Consider the following 21,028-nt stretch of genomic DNA (forward strand, 5'->3'; position numbering starts at 1 on the left):
TATAAAGGCACCAGGCTGCAGGCTGAGTTATACAGGGAACTCTGAGTATCACTCATGTATTATAAGGGATAATGTACCCCCTACTGTAAATGATAAGGATATTAGCAGTCACTGAGGGGTTCTGTGCCCATATAAAGGCACAATGCTGCAGGCTGAGTTATACAGGGAACTCTGAGTATCACTCATGTATTATAAGGGATAATGTACCCCCTACTGTAAATGATAAGGATATTAGCAGTCACTGAGGGGTTCTGTGCCCATATAAAGGCACAAGGCTGCAGGCTGAGTTATACAGGAACTCGGAGTATTACTCATGTATTATAAGGGATAATGTACCCCCTACTGTAAATGATAAGGATATTAGCAGTCACTGAGGGGTTCTGTGCCCATATAAAGGCACAAGGCTGCAGGCTGAGTTATACAGGGAACTCTGAGTATCACTCATGTATTATAAGGGATAATGTACCCCCTACTGTAAATGATAAGGATATTAGCAGTCACTGAGGGGTTCTGTGCCCATATAAAGGCACAAGGCTGCAGGCTGAGTTATACAGGGAACTCCGAGTATCACTCATGTATTATAAGGGATAATGTACCCCCTACTGTAAGTAGGCAGATGGCTGGCACCATGAATGTTACGGGAACCCCAATGCCACAGGCAGCGTGCCAGGCAGCCCACAGAGGGGGAGAACTAAAACCAAGTAGATTAGAGAAAAAGGGGCGAGACTGCACGAGACTTGGACAGAATGGGGCCTTCTAGACATAACAGCAAATTGCAGACTCTCCCTAGAGACAAGTGGTGCTGAGTCCGAGGGCCACCGTGCTTTGCCTGGTTGCCATGGAAACTAAGTAGCAACCCCCCCCTTCATGTCCTGCAATTATGCGTCTGGCCTGATGCGCACGCCACTTACATTTGACTCTAGGTACGAGGCGCGGAGGGAAGGAGAATGCCATTGTTTAGGCTCTTAGTGGGAGAAATGTCCTCGGTGGCGCTAAGACTGGGATTCCTGGGTCGGACACCCACCAATTTAACTTCATGCCCTTCACTTAGAGCTGCTCGTGTTCACAGCTGGGGGGGGACGGGACAAAGGTGTTTAAAGGGTAAATAAACCTTCGATTAAACCTGCAGATTGGCACTGGTTGTTAAGCAAAATCCTTACTCAACATCAATAACCTGCACTGAGCACCATGGCTACACATTCTAGCGTGCCTGTGGCCCTTTATAGGAGAGCAGCACCCCAGATTCAGCCAATCAGTGCATTATTATAGGCTCCATAGACTGCAATGCATGTAGCTGGCTGTGCGGGAACGTCACGCGTCCTGCAGAACACGGAGCCGCTACTGCGCAGCACATACAAGTCAGCTCAGTTGCAGAGCAACACTCCCGCAGCAGCTCTGGACACAGGCCAGTGCTTTCAATTAGAGAGCGCAGTTATCTGCTTGGCTGAGATCTGCAGCCTCAGCGCATTCACTCCGACAGTCAATGGCCCCCCCGGCCTGTGTGGTACCTGTAACAGAACCGCTCCGCTCCGCCAACCCCTCCTGCACATCCAATGTTCCTATATATCTGTAACCTTGTTATGGGCTAAGGGGGCCCAGCCTGAAGGCCAGTTAGGGGGGATTTGGGGTGAATGCTTATTTGTGCCCTGGGTACCCCTGGAACTATAGCAGGGTGACTGTTACCCCAATGTTACTATATATCTGTAACCTTGTTATGGGCTAAGGGGGCCCAGCCTGAAGGCCAGTTAGGGGGGGATTTGGGGTGAGTGCTTATTTGTACCCTGGGTACCCCTGGAACTACAGCAGGGTGACTGTTACCCCAATGTTTCTATATATCTGTAACCTTGTTATGAGCTAAGGGGGCCCAGCCTGAAGGCCAGTTAGGGGGGGATTTGGGGTGAGTGCTTATTTGTGCCCTGGGTACCCCTGGAACTATAGCAGGGTGACTGTTACCCCAATGTTTCTATATATCTGTAACCTTGTTATGGGCTAAGGGGGCCCAGCCTGAAGGCCAGTTAGGGGGAGATTTGGGGTGAGTGCTTATTTGTGCCCTGGGTACCCCTGGAACTATAGCAGGGTGACTGTTACCCCAATGTTTCTATATATCTGTAACCTTGTTATGGGCTAAGGGGGCCCAGCCTGAAGGCCAGTTAGGGGGGGATTTGGGGTGAGTGCTTATTTGTGCCCTGGGTACCCCTGGAACTATAGCAGGGTGACTGTTACCCCAATGTTTCTATATATCTGTAACCTTGTTATGGGCTAAGGGGGCCCAGCCTGAAGGCCAGTTAGGGGGGGATTTGGGGTGAGTGCTTATTTGTACCCTGGGTACCCCTGGAACAGGGTGACTGTTACCCCAGTGTTGGTATGAGACACAGGAGTCCCCTTGCTTTACCCGCTCTGCCCGTTATTGTCCCGGTGCCCGGGGCACAGAGAGACAACAGTATAACGTTACAGCAGGGAATGGCAGTTAATATACAGGATAAGGTTTCAGTTTTTATTGCCGCCCAGACACGGGAAATGTGAGAAGAGTATTTTGCCTTATTTCCCAGAATGCCACTGCCTTGGTTCCAAGCATTCCTGGAGCCTAAACAGGATTTTAATCGGCGCTGCTCCCGACAGACTCAGAATTCATCATCTATACAGATTTATAATGGAATTCATCCTTCCTGCTATTTTATTTTCAGCAATGATCCACCCTCCCTGGAATGTATGGGTCTTTCTGCTTACTGCTTAACTACAACTCCCATGATCCTCCTCAAGACAGAATTTGGCAGCTTTAGTTCAGGTACAGGCTAGTCCTACTTCTGGCTTGGCACCTACAGTGTGCCTTGGGCCTCCATTACACCGGAATTTAACCATTTCACTGCCACAGCTATTACACACTGGGAAAGGTAAATTAAAGGGGTACTCACCATTGTTGCACTTCTTTCTCTGTGACTGCAAGAAATAAATAAAGCAGTTTAGACGGGAAAGGGTTTTTGCTAAGAAGTCGCACAATCCAAATTCCACTGTACTAAGCACAATTCAGCAGGAACAGCCCCCTAAGTTTGCTCATAGCCTGTACAGAGAGATACCATAAACTATGGCAGCATAGGGATTCCCCTGTACTAAGCACAATTCAGCAGGAACAGCCCCCTAAGTTTGCTCATAGCCTGTACAGAGAGATACCATAAACTATGGCAGCATAGGGATTCCCCTGTACTAAGCACGATTTAGCAGGAACAGCCCCCTAAGTTTGCTCATAGCCTGTAAAGAGAGATACCATAAAACTATGGCAGCATAGGGATTCCCCTGTACTAAGCACAATTCAGCAGGAACAGCCCCCTAAGTTTGCTCATAGCCTGTACAGAGAGATACCATAAAACTATGGCAGCATAGGGATTCCCCTGTACTAAGCACAATTCAGCAGGAACAGCCCCCTAAGTTTGCTCATAGCCTGTACAGAGAGATACCATAAAACGATGGCACATAGGGATTCCCCTGTACTAAGCACAATTCAGCAGGAACAGCCCCCTAAGTTTGCTCATAGCCTGTACAGAGAGATACCAAAAAACTATGGCACATAGGAATTCCCCTGTACTAAGTACAATTCAGCAGGAACAGTCCCCTAAGTTTGCTCATAGCCTGTACAGAGAGATACCAAAAAACTATGGCACATAGGAATTCCCCTGTACTAAGTACAATTCAGCAGGAACAGTCCCCTAAGTTTGCTCATAGCCTGTACAGAGAGATACCAAAAAACTATGGCACATAGGAATTCCCCTGTACTAAGTACAATTCAGCAGGAACAGTCCCCTAAGTTTGCTCATAGCCTGTACAGAGAGATACCATAAAACGATGGCAGTATAAATATTCCGTAAGAGTTCTTTTCACATGATTCCCTAATTATAAGGAATCTCACCCACAAGCACAAGATATAACAGATAATCAGCCCTGTATGGGGGAAGTCATGGAGCTTTATACTTTATAGCTGTCATTTAAGAGCTGCCTCATTAAAGCACTTTCCACTTCTTGCCATTCCCTTCCATTACTCTGTGCCCACAAACCTATGATTCTCCGCCTGCCGCCTCATCTCCATTCTGCCTGCCTGTCCTGACTCACTCCCAGCTCTAACTACATTCATTTTCCCTTGCCGGTTCCTTTCCTGCGACTGTCACTTTCTGCCACTGTCATTTGCCTGACGTCTGAAAACAATGACTTTAGTATTATCCTTTATTCATATAGCAACGACATATTCTGCATTACAGAGATTATCTATTTTTCCCATCAGCCCCTGCCCCAGTGGAGCTTACAATCTAAGGTCCCTATCACATTCCCATCAGCCCCTGCCCCAGTGAGCTTACAATCTAAGGTCCCTATCACATTCCCATCAGCCCCTGCCCCAGTGAGCTTACAATCTAAGGTCCCTATCACATTCCCATCAGCCCCTGCCTCAGTGAGCTTACAATCTAAGGTCCCTATCACATGCCCATCAGCCCCTGCCCCAGTGAGCTTACAATCTAAAGGTCCCTATCCCATTCCCATCAGTCCCTGCCCCAGTGGAGCTTACAATCTAAGGTGCCTATCATATTCCCATCAGCCCCTGCCCCAGTGAGCTTACAATCTAAGGTCCCTATCACATTCCCATCAGTCCCTGCCCCAGTGAGCTTACAATCTAAGGTGCCTATCACATTCCCATCAGCCCCTGCCCCAGTGAGCTTACAATCTAAGGTCCCTATCACATTCCCATCAGCCCCTGCCCCAGTGGAGCTCACAATCAGCATAAACCTACTGATGAAGTTCGGCCACATACAAATGCGCCCGATCAACGTTTTCCACCCTGGCCAATCATCGAGATGACCGATATCCAAGGATGTTTGCAATATATGGTCCCTACCAAATGCACTAGGGGCAGTTGTATCAGAAGCCAATGAACCTGCCTGCAACCCAAGTTCTTGGGAGCCCTGAGTCGGGCCTGGGAATCCAGCTGGCTGTACGGTCATAAACCGGGGTATCCCCTGTGAATTAGTATACACCTAGGGGGCATATTGATTATAGTGTGTAAGCAAACATCATTGGGGATGCTGCCTATAGCAACCAATCAGATCTTTGCTTTTGTGGGTTACATTTAATTGCCGATTGGTTGCTATGGGCACCCTCACCAGTGATGTTGCAGCTCCCATAGGCACACCTATATACAGGAGAATGTTAAGGGTGTGGAATATTCTAAAGAGCAATAGCAAGCATTTTGGGCGGTGAAAAAACCCGGTGGGTCCCGGCAGCCCAGACCGGATCCCCTCAGGGCGCTCCACTGATCCGCCAGTCCGGGGATGGGACGGGTGTTGGGGGCCCCTGAGGCAGAAGCCCCTGTGGGCTCTGCACTCCCCAGTCTCACCCTGATTGAGGGTGGGTGGTGTTTAAACTCAACCTCCCCCCCCCAGTTCATTATAAATGGCAATCACCTGGAAATGTAAGGGGCGGAGGTACCATTGTAATGAATGGGGGGGGGGTTCAGAGCGTTTTGCTATGCACCCAAACAGCTAAAAGCCACTTGGAATATCCCCCAAGCTCTGTTAGTTATATTTTGTAAAATTTTCAATAAACAACATAAAAACCCTAGGGTGGGACAGCATTTAAGCACAGCCCTGTACGGAGCATATTTAATAAGACAAGCGGCTGCATTCTGCCAGTGCTATCAGCTGAACCAACAATGAATTTACATTTCCCTTCTTATTTACTGCCACTTCCCGATCAGCCCGATACGATAAGGCGAAGGAGTGGGAACGACATGTAAACGGAGATAAATCACCTCTCCGATTACCCAGCGCTTTTATGAGTAATTAAATCACCAAGGAGACTAAATGAATTATTGCTTCACTGAGATACAGACACAGCGATTATCTCTCAGGCACTTGTGTTGCCAAAGAAAGTCGAAATAATGTAGCAGAAGAACTCGTCATGATTTGTTTAGCAGGTACCTTCCGCTTAATGGCTTCAGGAGTGAGAACCAGCAGTGCAAATACGTAAAAAATCAGTTTACAACACTTTCTTTGCCATAACCACTACCAGGGGTCAGTTAAGGCCCCCATACACGTTCAGATCCACCTGCTTGGCGAGATAGCCAAGCAAGCGGATCTTCACTCGATATCCCCACCCACGGGTGGGCGATATCGGGGAGCGTGTAGAAAAAAAAAAAAAAATTAGATTGTTTGGCCCTGGGGCAAAACGATCAAATTATATTGGTGTGAATGAGGCAGTCGGTTCCGTATCAACGAGCCGATGCGGCCCCCGATCCGACTGAATTTTCTAACCTGGCCGATCGATATCTGGCCAATTTCATGCCAGATATCGGTCGGCCAGGCCCCTCGTTTCTGCCCATACACGGGCCAATAAGCTGCCGAATCAGTCCAAGGGACCAATATCAGCAGCTACTATCGGCCTGTGTATGGGGACCTTTAGTTGCCCTTGGTTGGCACAGCCGATTCTACATTACAGACTCTCCTGCTTATCCGCAGCCTCCACCGGCAAACAATGCAGCCAGGTAATAACAGGGCATAAATACAGTGAAACAAAACAAAATAGCCTGAAATTGCTGCATTCACCTCCTTGTATGGGAAATGCAGTTCAGCTCCAAAAAGTACCCACAAGGATTTTCCCATCTCAAACAGGTGACAGGGGGTAAGTTTAAGCTGTTCAAAAAGCCCCTTAAGCCCCAAGGTATAAACAAAATCTATTTATACATTTTTTTGGCTGCAGTTAGGTAATTAAATCTAAAAATAAAACTCCTTGTTATAGTCTGGGGGAAATGAATCAGCGCTCACTAACCATTTATACCCCGACTGCGGGGTGAAAGTAGGGAAAGAAAGCAGCGACGTCATTGGCCATGTCACAATCTCTTTGCCCATTATCGTCTTACACAGTATAGTATGAGGGTATAGCTTATTGTGTGCCCAGAACATTCCTTCTCTGTATATTTGTATTTATACATATGGGAGGGAGGTGCCATAGTGTTTCCCTTAGACAGTACAGTATGAGGGTACAGCTTATTGTGTGCCCAGAACATTCCTTCTCTGTATATTTGTATTTATACATATGGGAGGGAGGTGCCATAGTGTTTCCCTTAGACAGTACAGTATGAGGGTACAGCTTATTGTGTGCCCAGAACATTCCTTCTCTGTATATTTGTATTTATACATATGGGAGGGAGGTGCCATAGTGTTTCCCTTAGACAGTACAGTATGAGGGTACAGCTTATTGTGTGCCCAGAACATTCCTTCTCTGTATATTTGTATTTAAACATATGGGAGGGGGGTGCCATAGTGTTTCCCTTAGACAGTACAGTATGGGGGTACAGCTTATTGTGTGCCCAGAACATTCCTTCTCTGTATATTTGTATTTATACATATGGGAGGGAGGTGCCATAGTGTTTCCCTTAGACAGTACAGTATGGGGGTACAGCTTATTGTGTGCCCAGAACATTCCTTGCTTAGAATTTTGTTTTTTTTTTAATATTTTTGGTTTTAAATCCCTTTTAAATGTCTTTGGTAGGTTAATGAAGGGAATCTCCCATGTTACAGTTTAACTGACTGGCACATGAATCATAAGAAAACACTGTGACCAGTTACTGATTAAGGGGCAAATTCAGCCTACAGTTTAATATGTGACCTGCATATAACCCAATACTGGCAGTTCCCCAGTGAAGCCCAGGGCTGATATTGACTAAGTGGCTGCCGTGTCACCTTAGAAGTATGTGACCTGTGGCCCCTCAGCTACTAAACTACCAAGTGTCAAACAAAAGCAGTTGCATTGGTATGAGCCACTGTTTTATTGCAACACGGCAGCTCCTGATTTTTAGAAAATAAAAAAAGGCTACTGGGCAGATTAACGGCAACCTGTATGAACTGCCCAACTAATATCTGTATTGATGCTTCTCCATAGGCATGGTCATCTGGTCTGGTCTGGTCTGGTCCAGTCATCTGGGTTTATAACAAGGTTACAGATATATAGAAACATTGGGGTAACAGTCACCCCGCTATAGTTCCAGGGGTACCCAGGGCACAAATAAGCACTCACCCCAAATCCCCCCTAACTGGCCTTCAGGCTGGGCCCCCTTAGCCCATAACAAGGTTACAGATATATAGAAACATTGGGGTAACAGTCACCCTGCTATAGTTCCAGGGGTACCCAGGGCACAAATAAGCACTCACCCCAAATCCCCCCCTAACTGGCCTTCAGGCTGGGCCCCCTTAGCCCATAACAAGGTTACAGATATATAGAAACATTGGGGTAACAGTCACCCTGCTATAGTTCCAGGGGTACCCAGGGCACAAATAAGCACTCACCCCAAATCCCCCCCTAACTGGCCTTCAGGCTGGGCCCCCTTAGCCCATAACAAGGTTACAGATATATAGAAACATTGGGGTAACAGTCACCCTGCTATAGTTCCAGGGGTACCCAGGGCACAAATAAGCACTCACCCCAAATCCCCCCCTAACTGGCCTTCAGGCTGGGCCCCCTTAGCCCATAACAAGGTTACAGATATATAGAAACATTGGGGTAACAGTCACCCTGCTATAGTTCCAGGGGTACCCAGGGCACAAATAAGCACTCACCCCAAATCCCCCCCTAACTGGCCTTCAGGCTGGGCCCCCTTAGCCCATAACAAGGTTACAGATATATAGAAACATTGGGGTAACAGTCACCCTGCTACAGTTCCAGGGGTACCCAGGGCACAAATAAGCACTCCCCCCAAATCCCCCCCTAACTGGCCTTCAGGCTGGGCCCCCTTAGCCCATAACAAGGTTACAGATATATAGAAACATTGGGGTAACAGTCACCCCGCTATAGTTCCAGGGGTACCCAGGGCACAAATAAGCTCTCACCCCAAATAAGCACTCACTGCCTTGGGACCCCAGGGATCCACTCTGTACCCACATAATATGCAGTTCTGCAAATCCAACTAGAAATCAAGGCCTTTGGTTAGAATGAGACTTGGGTATATCACATCTGGGGGGTTTGCCCTTGGCAACAAGCTTAAAAAAACATTCCTGCTCTGAGGAGTAGAATTTCTGCTGCATTCATTATGATCACAAGTGTCGCCGAGATCATTGTCCTGCAGAATATGCTCCCCTCCCTTGCATGCTTTATTTATGAGGTGGGTTGATCTTCCTGCCTACATATCTACATAGGGCTCCAAACCCTGCAGTGATTTAAGTACTGGGTTCCAGATACAACCCATGCCCACTATAACACAACACCATTATACAGATAGCTAGAATCTCAGCCATAAAGCAGGGCAGGACTGCTGCTTACAATGGGGGGATCAGATAGGATCTGTGCCACTGTGACAGAATGCTCTGTTATACAGATAGCTAGAATCTCAGCCATAAAGCAGGGCAGGACTGCTGCTTACAATGGGGGGATCAGATAGGATCTGTGCCACTGTGACAGAATGCTCTGTTATACAGATAGCTAGAATCTCAGCCATAAAGCAGGGCAGGACTGCTGCTTACAATGGGGGGATCAGATAGGATCTGTGCCACTGTGACAGAATGCTCTGTTATACAGATAGCTAGAATCTCAGCCATAAAGCAGGGCAGGACTGCTGCTTACAATGGGGGGATCAGATAGAGCATTCTGTCACAGTGGCACAGATCCTATCTGATCCCCCCATTGTAAGCAGCAGTCCTGCCCTGCTTTATGGCTGAGATTCTAGCTATCTGTATAACAGAGGATTCTGTCACAGTGGCACAGATCCTATCTGATCCCCCCATTGTAAGCAGCAGTCCTGCCCTGCTTTATGGCTGAGATTCTAGCTAGGAATTCCCCTGCACTAAGCACAATTCAGCAGGAACAGCCCCCTAAGTTTGCTCATAGCCTGTACAGAGAGATACCATAAAACTATGGTAGCATAGGGATTCCCCTGTACTAAGCACAATTCAGCAGGAACAGCCCCCTAAGTTTGCTCATAGCCTGTACAGAGAGATACCATAAAACTATGGCAGCATAGGGATTCCCCTGTACTAAGCACAATTCAGCAGGAACAGCCCCCTAAGTTTGCTCATAGCCTGTACAGAGAGATACCATAAAACTATGGCACATAGGGATTCCCCTGTACTAAGCACAATTCAGCAGGAACAGCCCCCTAAGTTTGCTCATAGCCTGTACAGAGAGATACCATACAACTATGGCAGCATAGGGATTCCCCTGTACTAAGTACAATTCAGCAGGAACAGCCCCCTAAGTTTGCTCATAGCCTGTACAGAGAGATACCATAAAACTATGGCAGCATAGGGATTCCCCTGTATTCGGCAGGAATCAGGATGTCCCCAAATGCCTTTAAAACCACATCATTACATACATATCTCACATGGGAACTTTCCCGGGTTTCAGTAGAGCCATGTAAAATATCTAAATAAAATGTATATAACCCCCCCCCCATGCTGAATGGCAGTTTTCATAGCCAGATCGCCAAATTTTAGCCATTGCCGGGTGTGTGCGCGGATGACCGGGGGGCAAGATAAAGTGAATTAAAGAAGGGAAAAGAGAAAGCAGAAAGCCCAGGGGAGTCTGGGAGAGAAGCGGCAGTAATGATGCGCCAGTTGGAGTGAGAGAAGCAGCTCTAACATCAGTGCTATTTAAAATCACAAGTCAGAAGCAATGAGCGCTCCACTGAGTCACACGTCTCCCCGAGGCACTTAAAGGAGCCGGCGCGGCCGCCGGACGCAATACTGGAAGTCAATGAAAACGTCACGTTTGCCAACCAGGTCCTTAAACACGCCTTGCCCTCAGCAAACCTGCCCTAGTGGAAGGGCTCCCTCTGCTGGCTGGCCAATCAGTTAGTACAGGTATAGGACCCATTATCCAGAATGTTCGGGACCAAGGCTATTCCATATAAGGAGTCTTTCCGTAATTTGGATCTCCATACCTTAAGTCTACTAAAAAATTAATAAAACATTAATTAAACCCAATAGAATTGTTTTGCATCCAAAAAAGGATTAATTATATCTTAGTTGGGATCAAGTACAGGTACTGTTTTATTATTACAGAGAAAAGGGAATCATTTAACCATGAAATAAACCCAATAGGGCTGTTCTGCCCCCAATAAGGGGTAATTATATCTTAGTTGGGATCAAGTACAGGTACTGTTTTATTATTACAGAGAAAAGGGAATCATTTAACCATTAAATAAACCCAATAGGGCTGTTCTGCCCCAATAAGGGGTAATTATATCTTAGTTGGGATCAAGTACAGGTACTGTTTTATTATTACAGAGAAAAGGGAATCATTTAACCATTAAATAAACCCAATAGGGCTGTTCTGCCCCAATAAGGGGTAATTATATCTTAGTTGGGATCAAGTACAGGTACTGTTTTATTATTACAGAGAAAAGGGAATCATTTAACCATTAAATAAACCCAATAGGGCTGTTCTGCCCCAATAAGGGGTAATTATATCTTAGTTGGGGTCAAGTACAGGTACTGTTTTATTATTACAGAGAAAAGGGAATCATTTAACCATTAAATAAACCCAATAGGGCTGTTCTGCCCCAATAAGGGGTAATTATATCTTAGTTGGGGTCAAGTACAGGTACTGTTTTATTACTACAGAGAAAAAGCAAATCAGTTTTAGAATTCTGAACCATTTGATTAAAATGGAGTCTACAGGAGATGGGCATTCCGCAATTCGGAGCTTTCTGGATAATGTGTTTCCGAATAACAGATCCCATACTTGTAATGCCATACAGCCAATGGGTAAGGGGTCTCATTGGTACAAAAGGCAAGTGTGTCAGTGTATAACATGGGCCGGGGAAGGATTCACCCAGAGAAATCCATAGGGAGAAGCCAGACTGCAAGGAGAAGGGGGAGGCGGCGGCGGCGGCGAGCGAGAGACGAGAGAGACGAGAGGGAATGTCTGACTGCAGAGTAAATACTCTCATTACGGGTGCAACAGAGAGAAAAGAAAAAGGAAACAGCAATCGGGAAGCAATGAACTAAGAGAGGGGGTGGCGCGGAGGGGAACGCATGGCCCCAGGGGAGTCAAGAAGCAATTTATTAGAAAACAGCTCTAATTCCCAAAGTGAAGAGGGATGGAGAGGCCATAACGACTCACTGGCCACCTATCAGCTCCCACTTTGGGGGGAAACCTGCGTCTGGCCATGGTGTATTATAGAGCAGCAATCCCAGCATTCCACAGTAGGGTTATGGGGGTGTGTGGGTATGAACCGTGCCTTTGGGTTGGCCATCGGGTCAACATTAGGATCACAAAGAGTTCTATGTCGACATGTTGAAAAATGATTGCTTTACAGCCCCATGAAGCGCACTGGTCAGACTGGCCATTGTTTCCGCCCCCATAAATCGGCCAAGTCGGTGGCTAATATTGGGCCCTGAATGGCCACCTTAACAACTAAAGAAAAACCACAGAAATTTGACAACTTTAGTCTACTGATATCAAACACCTCTGAAATTACATAAGCGACAGAATGAACCGCGAAAAAGGGAGGCGAGCGCGGCTTTTCTCTTCACACGCCGCAATATTCTAAAGTGGCGCCTCCGGGTGGGGGGGGGGGGGGGGACGCAGACAAATGAGGCACAGTGATAACGAGGTGAACTGTCGGAAATTCACCCCGTTTCCATGACAGATATCATATCACATTGTTCCGCTACTTTAATACTAGTGGTCCCAACACGATTGGCCCTCAACCCTGGCCTGCCCCCTTTGATGACATCAGAAATGGGTATGTCAGGCCCATGTAGATAAATTGGTTCAGGTTCAGTATGAGCTCCACATTTTGGCCCATCCATCACTAATAGGACTGGTAAATATTCTTTTGATGCTGACCCCACCCCCAAGGTGCCAAATAGATGCCAAAATGAGCCAAACCTGCTCTCACAGCTTCTAATACTATTGAGAGAGGAGCTGCCTATTGGATACACACGGAGCGGTGACAGATGGAACCCCAGTGCCCGTTTGGTGCCAAGCTCCACCCATCACTGGGTTGGAAAAATTGCCCCTGCCCAAAGTTGGCCACAGGCATTTCTCAATGAACCAAGTACTTTCAGCCCCTGCAGAACCAGGATTCCCAAAGGAACAACGTTTAGGAAAGATAAACACGTCCATCTATTGGCGCCCAACGTGGGGGTCACAGCAATTCACTTCCAGGTCACATTTTTATTAAAGGGAACCGAAATCAGGCAGGAAATTGGCTCCTGTGAGCACAGGAAATTTCATTGGGCTGAATGAGGCCGGCACTGTAAGTAGACATTTTAGGGGCCCCACATCTCAGGGAAGATAACCCCGTTATTAACATACAGATTGGATCTGAGCTTTGGCTAATCCTCTGGGGCTCTCCCGATCCCTATGCGGTATGGGGCCCCAAAAGTGACCTCAGGGTTAAACCCAGCAGAAATGAAACATATATATACAAATATTTATGACCACGAAACTAAATCTCACGTCTTTGGTGCAAACCCATCTGCGAATTGAAGAGGTGCCCTTTTTCAAGGGTAAGTCAACCCAAATCTTTTAAAACAAAGGGCCAGTGTATCTGGTTAATGCAGAGGGTATGCAGACCCCTGGATACATGGACCCCTGTCCCCCGCCGGGCGCTTACACTGGTGCCCCCCCCGCCGGGCGCTTACACTGGTGCCCCCCCCGCCGGGCGCTTACACTGGTACCCCTCCAGCATGACATTCCAGGCAATAGGATGACAGATTTTTCAGGGGAAGCTACAGACGCAGCAGTGTGCAGCCCCCCTTCCCACGCACACAGGAACACACATGCCTCCAAAAGCGGTGGGGGGGGGCTTTGTGTATCTATTCCAGCAGAGGGGGAAACAGATGCACGGCCAGGACACTGAATATCACCAATAAAGAAAGGCTTGTCTTAACAGATCTCATTGGCTAATACCTTTGGCTAGTCAGGGCCGTACACCTCATTCAGAGGTCCCTATGCATTTCCCACTTACCCCTGTGCCACCCTGAGTATAGAACCTCCAGGCAGTTTACTATATGGCCCATGGGCTACCTAGGAAATGGATCCAACATGCCACCCCAGAATAAAGTACCCCAGGGTGATGCTATTTTTAAGCACAAGCTAAGTGGTTTGCCCCACTGGAGGGGTGCCCAACATTATGGCTAATTCTTTGTTAGAGAAAAAGATTTATCAGTGGTAGTTCCCCTTTAAGTCTGCGAAGGGACCAGCTATATTACATATATATATATTCCTCCTGCCCGATATAATAAATTATACATGACAGAGGCAACACTTGAAGACAATTCAGGCAATCATCCAATTGACAGAAAAGTGTTGCCCCGGGGTGTCTAGCACAGCTGCACCATGTGACTAGATTAACACACACTCTGGGTGCTGCCCCCCCCCCCCCTTCTCCAGGTGCAGGGGGTGTGAGACAGCAGAGGGGGTCATGGGTAGGGTGGGGCCCAGAAATACACTTTGCTGAGGGGCCCCTGGCTACATTTCACCCTCAGTTCCACTGCACCAAGTCCCTTTACAATAAGGGGCCCTGTATTCACTGCAGTGAAGCAGCAGCAAAGCACTCAGATCAGTGGCAGGCAAGTCCATACCATCCAGCTACGGCTGAACTACAACTCCCAGCACCCTTAGCGCTCATCTTGGCATGCCTTTTTGTTTGGTTGTCTTTCGGTCAGAAATACAACTCCCAGCATTCCAGTCAATCATATAAGCAGCTATATCTGACACTGTGTGCCAGGGGCAGGACTGGCAATACCCAGCAGCCTCTGCAAGCCAAATGCTGAAGGATAAACATACGCACGTGGTAGCTAAGGTTGGTAGCAGGTAACAGAGACTTCCAACGCCCAGCAACCATAGAGCAGAAGTATGCATTGTGCTGTAACACTCCCAGGATCAGCCTGAAATTGCTTAACTGCAGCTCCCAGATTTCCCTGCTAGCCAAGGTTACACTCACACCAGTGGCCCCACCACAGATCCCCCCCAACCTAAAGGCTAGGTAAAGGCTACAGCTGGTCCATGCAGAAATACAGCTCCCAGCATGCTCAGCTGGCAAGTATGCCTGATCATTATACCCCTGAAACTCCCAGCATGCTCAGCTGGCAAGTATGCCTGATCATTATACCCCTGAAACTCCCAGCATGCTCAGCTGGCAAGTATGCCTGATTATACCCCTGAAACTCCCAGCATGCTCAGCTGGCAAGTATGCCTGATCATTATACCCCTGAAAGTGCAGTCCCAGCATGCTCAGCTGGCATGTATGCCTGATCATTAAAACCCTGAAACTCCCAGCATGCTCAGCTGGCAAGTTTGCCTGATTATTAAACCCCTGAAACTCCCAGCATGCTCAGCTGGCAAGTATGCCTGATCATTATACCCCTGAAACTCCCAGCATGCTCAGCTGGCATGTATGCCTGATCATTATACCCCTGAAACTCCCAGCATGCTCAGCTGGCAAGTATGCCTGATCATTATACCCCTGAAACTCCCAGCATGCTCAGCTGGCATTTATGCCTGATCATCAAAACCCTGAAACTCCCAGCATGCTCAGCTGGCAAGTTTGCCTGATTATTAAAACCCTGAAACTCCCAGCATGCTCAGCTGGCAAGTATGTCTGATCATTAAATCCCTGAAACTCCCAGCATGCTCAGCTGGCATGTATGCCTGATCATCAAAACCCTGAAACTCCCAGCATGCTCAGCTGGCATGTATGCCTGATCATTAAAACCCTGAAACTCCCAGCATGCTCAGCTGGCAAGTATGTCTGATCATTAAATCCCTGAAACTCCCAGCATGCTCAGCTGGCAAGTATGTCTGATCATTATACCCCTGAAACTCCCAGCATGCTCAGCTGGCAAGTATGTCTGATCATTATACCCCTGAAACTCCCAGCATGCTCAGCTGGCAAGTATGTCTGATTATTAAATCCCTGAAACTCCCAGCATGCTCAGCTGGCATGTATGCCTGATCATTATACCCCTGAAACTCCCAGCATGCTCAGCTGGCAAGTATGCCTGATCATTAAAACCCTGAAACTCCCAGCATGCTCAGCTGGCATGTATGCCTGATCATTATACCCCTGAAACTCCCAGCATGCTCAGCTGGCAAGTATGCCTGATCATTAAAACCCTGAAACTCCCAGCATGCTCAGCTGGCAAGTATGTCTGATTATTAAATCCCTGAAACTCCCAGCATGCTCAGCTGGCATGTATGCCTGATCATTATACCCATGAAACTCCCAGCATGCTCAGCTGGCAAGTATGCCTGATCATTAAAACCCTGAAACTCCCAGCATGCTCTGCGGGCAATAATAGCACTGCAACAGCTGATGATCCACAGGCTGATTAGAGCAGCTGCTATAAGAACAATGGGAGTTACCAGAGCATTCCTGCCCCCCCAGTAGCACATTTGCCCCCCCCCAGTGCTGTACTCACAGTAGGTTTTCCTGGTCAGCTCCTCCACCACCTCAGGCTTCAGCTTGCTGTTGGATTTCCCCATTGTTCGCGAAGTCTTTCCACCTCCTCCGCCCCCTTATGGGGTTAATTCATGGAATCAACTCCCCCAGCAGCCGCCTGAGCCTTAGGACGGGGCCCCTCTCGGTGCAGGTAACCGGGGTGTATATATAGGTGTGAGAAGGGCGCACTAGGGGGAAACGGGGGGTGGAAGGGAAGGTACGGTGTGCCTGACGCGCTGCAGCTCCGCTTTCACTCTCTGTCGCCCCCCCCCCCACGGCAGAATGGATGGAGCTGGAGGCGGCAGTTGTGCCTGTGGGGTTCCCAGGCCTAGGCTGAGCCCGCTGTGTGCGAGTGAGGGGCTGTCTCAGCCGTGTTGGCTGGGGAGCTCGGTGCCTACTGCCCGCTGCCTCCCTCCGTGTGCTTCTGTGGTTGTCCCTAGTTACTTTGCGCTCCTCCTCTCCGTGCCTTCCATTCACTGGCTGCCCGGGAGCATTACAGCCTGCGCTCCGCCCCTTCTCCTCATGACACACTCACTCCCCATTAATTTATTTTCTATCCCCCCCCTCACTCCATTCTTCTCCTTTGCAGATAATGCAGCCATCCTCCTATCCTTCCCCCAAGAACCTCCCTGTTATGTCTGTATCTCTGCTGGAAATATTAATGCCCCAGGCCCCTTATTAGCCTCTGGCACATTGGCACACAGACCCTTGGCACCTCAGGGTGCCAGGCTGGCAGCCAGGGTTGGACTAGGCTGGCGGGACACCGCAGGGTCAGACTGGGCTGGTGGGGTACTGGGAAAAAACCTGACCCAGACCTGATCCATATGGTGATCCCCAGGGTTTGACTGGGCCGCCGGGTAACCGGGAAAAATCCCAGGGGGCCCCCGGCGGCCAAGACTCCACCCTCGCTGGCGCTCCCCCTGCCTGACCGGTCCTCCCCTGAAGCGTTAAACTTACATGCGCTCAGGGGAGGACTGGGGGTGGGGGGGTTAGGGTATGTGCCGGCGGGGGCACCTGCAGGGCCCCTGGGGCAAGAGGGGGGGCCCCCTCATCCCATGTCCCCTAACCTCCCCACCCCCCTGCGGGGGTTAGGGGGGGCCCCTGTGGGGGTGGGGGGGGTTAGGGGACGTGCCGGTGGGGGCACCTGCAGGGCCCCTGGGGTGGGAGCCTTGGTGGGCCCTGCACCCCCCAGTCCAAGTAAAATGCACACATGCTCAGGGGAGCGAGTTGGGTGGATAGCGGGGGCACCTTGGGTGGTAGTCCCGGTGGGCCTTGTGCCCCCCCCAGTCCAAGTATAATGTACACATGCTCGGGGGAGCGAGTTGGGTGGATAGCGGGGGCACCTTGGGTGGTACCCCCGGTGGGCCTTGTGCCCCCCCCAGTCCAAGTATAATGTACACATGCTCGGGGGAGCGAGTTGGGTGGATAGCGGGGGCACCTTGGGTGGTACCCCCGGTGGGCCTTGTGCCCCCCCCAGTCCAAGTATAATGTACACATGCTCGGGGAGCGAGTTGGGCGGATAGCAGGGGCACCTTGGGCGGTAGTCCCGGTGGGCCTTGTGCCCCCCAGTCCAAGTATAATGTACACATGCTCGGGGAGCGAGTTGGGCGGATAGCAGGGGCACCTTGGGCGGTAGTCCCGGTGGGCCTTGTGCCCCCCAGTCCAAGTATAATGTACACATGCTCGGGGGAGCGAGTTGGGCAGATAGCGGGGGCACCTTGGGTGGTAGTCCCGGTGGGCCTTGTGCCCCCCAGTCCAAGTATAATGTACACATGCTCGGGGGAGCGAGTTGGGCGGATAGTGGGGGCACCTTGGGTGGTAGTCCCGGTGGGCCTGGTGCCCCCCAGTCCAAGTATAATGTACACATGCTCGGGGGAGCGAGTTGGGCAGATAGCGGGGGCACCTTGGGTGGTAGCCCCGGTGGGCCCTGCACAGGCCAGTCTGACCCTGGGACATCAGGAAAAAACCTGGCGAGCCCTCTTGGGTCCTGGCCTCCTCTCCCTGCTTTCCTGCCCAAGCCTGCTCCCCAGGAGGTAAAAGGGATGTGGGTAGAGGGGGTGGAGCAGATGTCAGCCGGTGGGCCCTAAGGTCGAGGCCCCAGTGGGCCCCTACGCTCCAGTCTGACAGTGGGCCCCCCCCAACAGCCACAAGGTCACTAGTGATGGTGATCTAGGGGGTCTGAGAATAGTGGAATTTAGCACCCATGATAGTAAATTGGCCCCAAGGTGCATGTTTGCAGGCAGTAGCCAGGGTGCGGCACTGATGGATTACAGTTTAGTCTAAGATGGAGGGGGGGGGGTCTTTGTTTGGAATACCGAGGCTGGGAAATGGCTAATGGGAAGGTCATTCGGTGGTACTTGGCCATTTATCAGCCTGTCATTTTCAGACCTGGGGGCAATCCATAAAAAAAGTGTCAGTGTTACTGTAAAGTAGTAACCCCTAACTGCACGCGGTGTAAGGGACGCAAGAAGGACGGGGCGATCGGTTAGTAATATGGGCAATCAGTTAGTAATATGGGCAATCAGTTATTAGCACAAGGGCTATCAGTAACAGGGGGGATCAGTAAGTAAAACAGGGCTAATCGGAGGATTAGTTAGTAATACATGGGGATTAGTTATTACATGGGGATCAATTAGAAAAGCAGGAAGATCAATTGGGGATCAGATAGTAAAACAGGGGTCAGTTAGTAACACATAGGGATTTGTAAGTAATACAGGTAGGTTGGTTAGTAAAACTGTGTAATCAAGTAACACAATGGGATCACTTAGTAAAACCGGGAATCCGATAGTAATACTTGGGGATTAGTCAGTGAAACAGGGATATCAGTTAGTAACAAAATAGGATTAATTAGTAAAACAGATCAGTTAGTAATAAAATAGGATTAGTTAGTAAAATAGGGAGATCAGTTGGTAAAAAATAGAGATTGGTTAGTTAAGCAGAAAGATTAGTTACATGTGGAGATCAGTTCGATTATTATTTGATTGCCCTGTTTTACTAACTGATCTCCACATGTAACTAATCTTTCTGCTTAACTAACCAATCTCTATTTTTTACCAACTGATCTCCCTATTTTACTAACTAATCCTATTTTATTGCTAACTGATCTGTTTTACTAATTAATCCTATTTTGTTACTAACTGATATCCCTGTTTCACTGACTAATCCCCAAGTATTACCGGATTCCCGGTTTTACTAAGTGATCCCCCTGTGTTACTTGATTACACAGTTTTACTAACCAATCTACCTGTATTTCTTACAAATCCCTATGTGTTACTAACTGATCCCCCTGTTTTACTAACTAATCCCCATGTGTTACTAACTGATCCCCGTTTTACTAACTAATCCCCATGTGTTACTAACTGATCCCCGTTTTACTAATCCTCATGTTTTCAGGATCATTCCTAATAGATTATTATTTGATTGCCCTGTTTTACTATTAGTAATGATCCTGAAAACATGAGGATTAGTAAACAGGGGGATCAGTTAGTAACACATAGGGATTAGTTAGTAAAACAGGGGGATCAGTTAGTAACACATAGGGATTAGTTAGTAAAACAGGGGGATCATTTAATAAAACAGAGAGATTGGTAAGTAAAGCAGGAAGAATAGTTAGTAACACATGGTGATTAGTTAGTAAACCAGGGAGATTGGTTAGTAAAGCAGGAAGACTGGTTATACGTGGGGATCAGTTAGTAAAACAAAAGGGGATCGATTAATCTGTTCAAGTAAGGATCCGTAACATGGAGATTTGTTAGTCGAACAGGGGGATCAGTTAGTAACACATTGCAATTAGTTGGTAATACAGGGAGAATGGTTAGTAAAGCAGGAAGATTTGTTAGTTACCTGTGGGGATCAGTTAGTAAAGCAGGGCATCAATTAATAATACAGGGGATCCTTTAGTAACACATGGGTACTAGTTAAAACAGAAGGATTAGTTAGTAAAACAGGAGGCTCAGTCAGTAAGGGAAAGATAAGTCAGTAGCATTTGGGAGAATTAATCAGTAAAATAGGGGAATAGTGATGGGAGAATATGTTTGTTTCAATTCTCCAAAATTCACGAAATGGTGAAAAATCATGGAACGAATTGAAGTCAGTGGGTGCGGTGGTGTAACGTATTTAACGCCCCCCCCCCCCCCTCAGAAATCCTCAGAGGGGCCCAGTGCAGAGGGATCTATCCCATGCCTAACCCTCATTCCTGTTTTCCATGGTTTAAAAAGAGTTGCAAAAGTAATTCACTGCCGGTTCTGACTCCTGAGACCATTACCATTTCATAGCTTAGAGGTTCCACCCGATCCTCTGTAGCCACCTATAAAGCCCACAAGCCCCCTGGCTCATCTGTATACTGAGAGGCCGTGCAGCATAGGCCGGTGGCTTTGAAGGGGAGAGGAAGAGACCATATTTAGCCCAGTTAGGGTTTATACATTTCTCACCTATAGCTGCGAGGAGAAGGGTTAACCCGCAGTAAAGTCGTGGCATCCTCTCTGCAAATATTTGCACAAACGCACAAATTGGCACCTACATCCTGGGGGATTTATATGCCGGCACAATAACATGGGAGATTTCCCTTAGCCGGCTCCCTGGGTGGTCGCAGGATAGAAACGCACCATA

The 21,028-nt window shown here is 48.4% G+C and overlaps 1 protein-coding gene across 1 annotated transcript in view; it reads right to left on the reverse strand.

Moving 5' to 3' along the window:
• ncs1 (neuronal calcium sensor 1) overlaps positions 1–16,811 on the reverse strand; it is a 32,503-nt gene extending 15,692 nt beyond the window's left edge. Inside the window, exons 1-2 of the mRNA NM_203642.1 lie at positions 16,401–16,811; positions 2,913–2,937 (exon numbers count right to left, since the gene is read on the reverse strand). Of these exons, the coding sequence (NP_988973.1) occupies positions 2,913–2,937; positions 16,401–16,464 (89 nt within the window). The 5' untranslated portion in view covers positions 16,465–16,811. The remainder of the gene's footprint in view (positions 1–2,912; positions 2,938–16,400) is intronic.
• Between the last annotated feature and the right edge of the window lie 4,217 nt (positions 16,812–21,028).

The sequence above is a fragment of the Xenopus tropicalis genome, chromosome 8, assembly GCF_000004195.4.
Source record: "Xenopus tropicalis strain Nigerian chromosome 8, UCB_Xtro_10.0, whole genome shotgun sequence".
NCBI lineage: Eukaryota > Metazoa > Chordata > Amphibia > Anura > Pipidae > Xenopus > Xenopus tropicalis.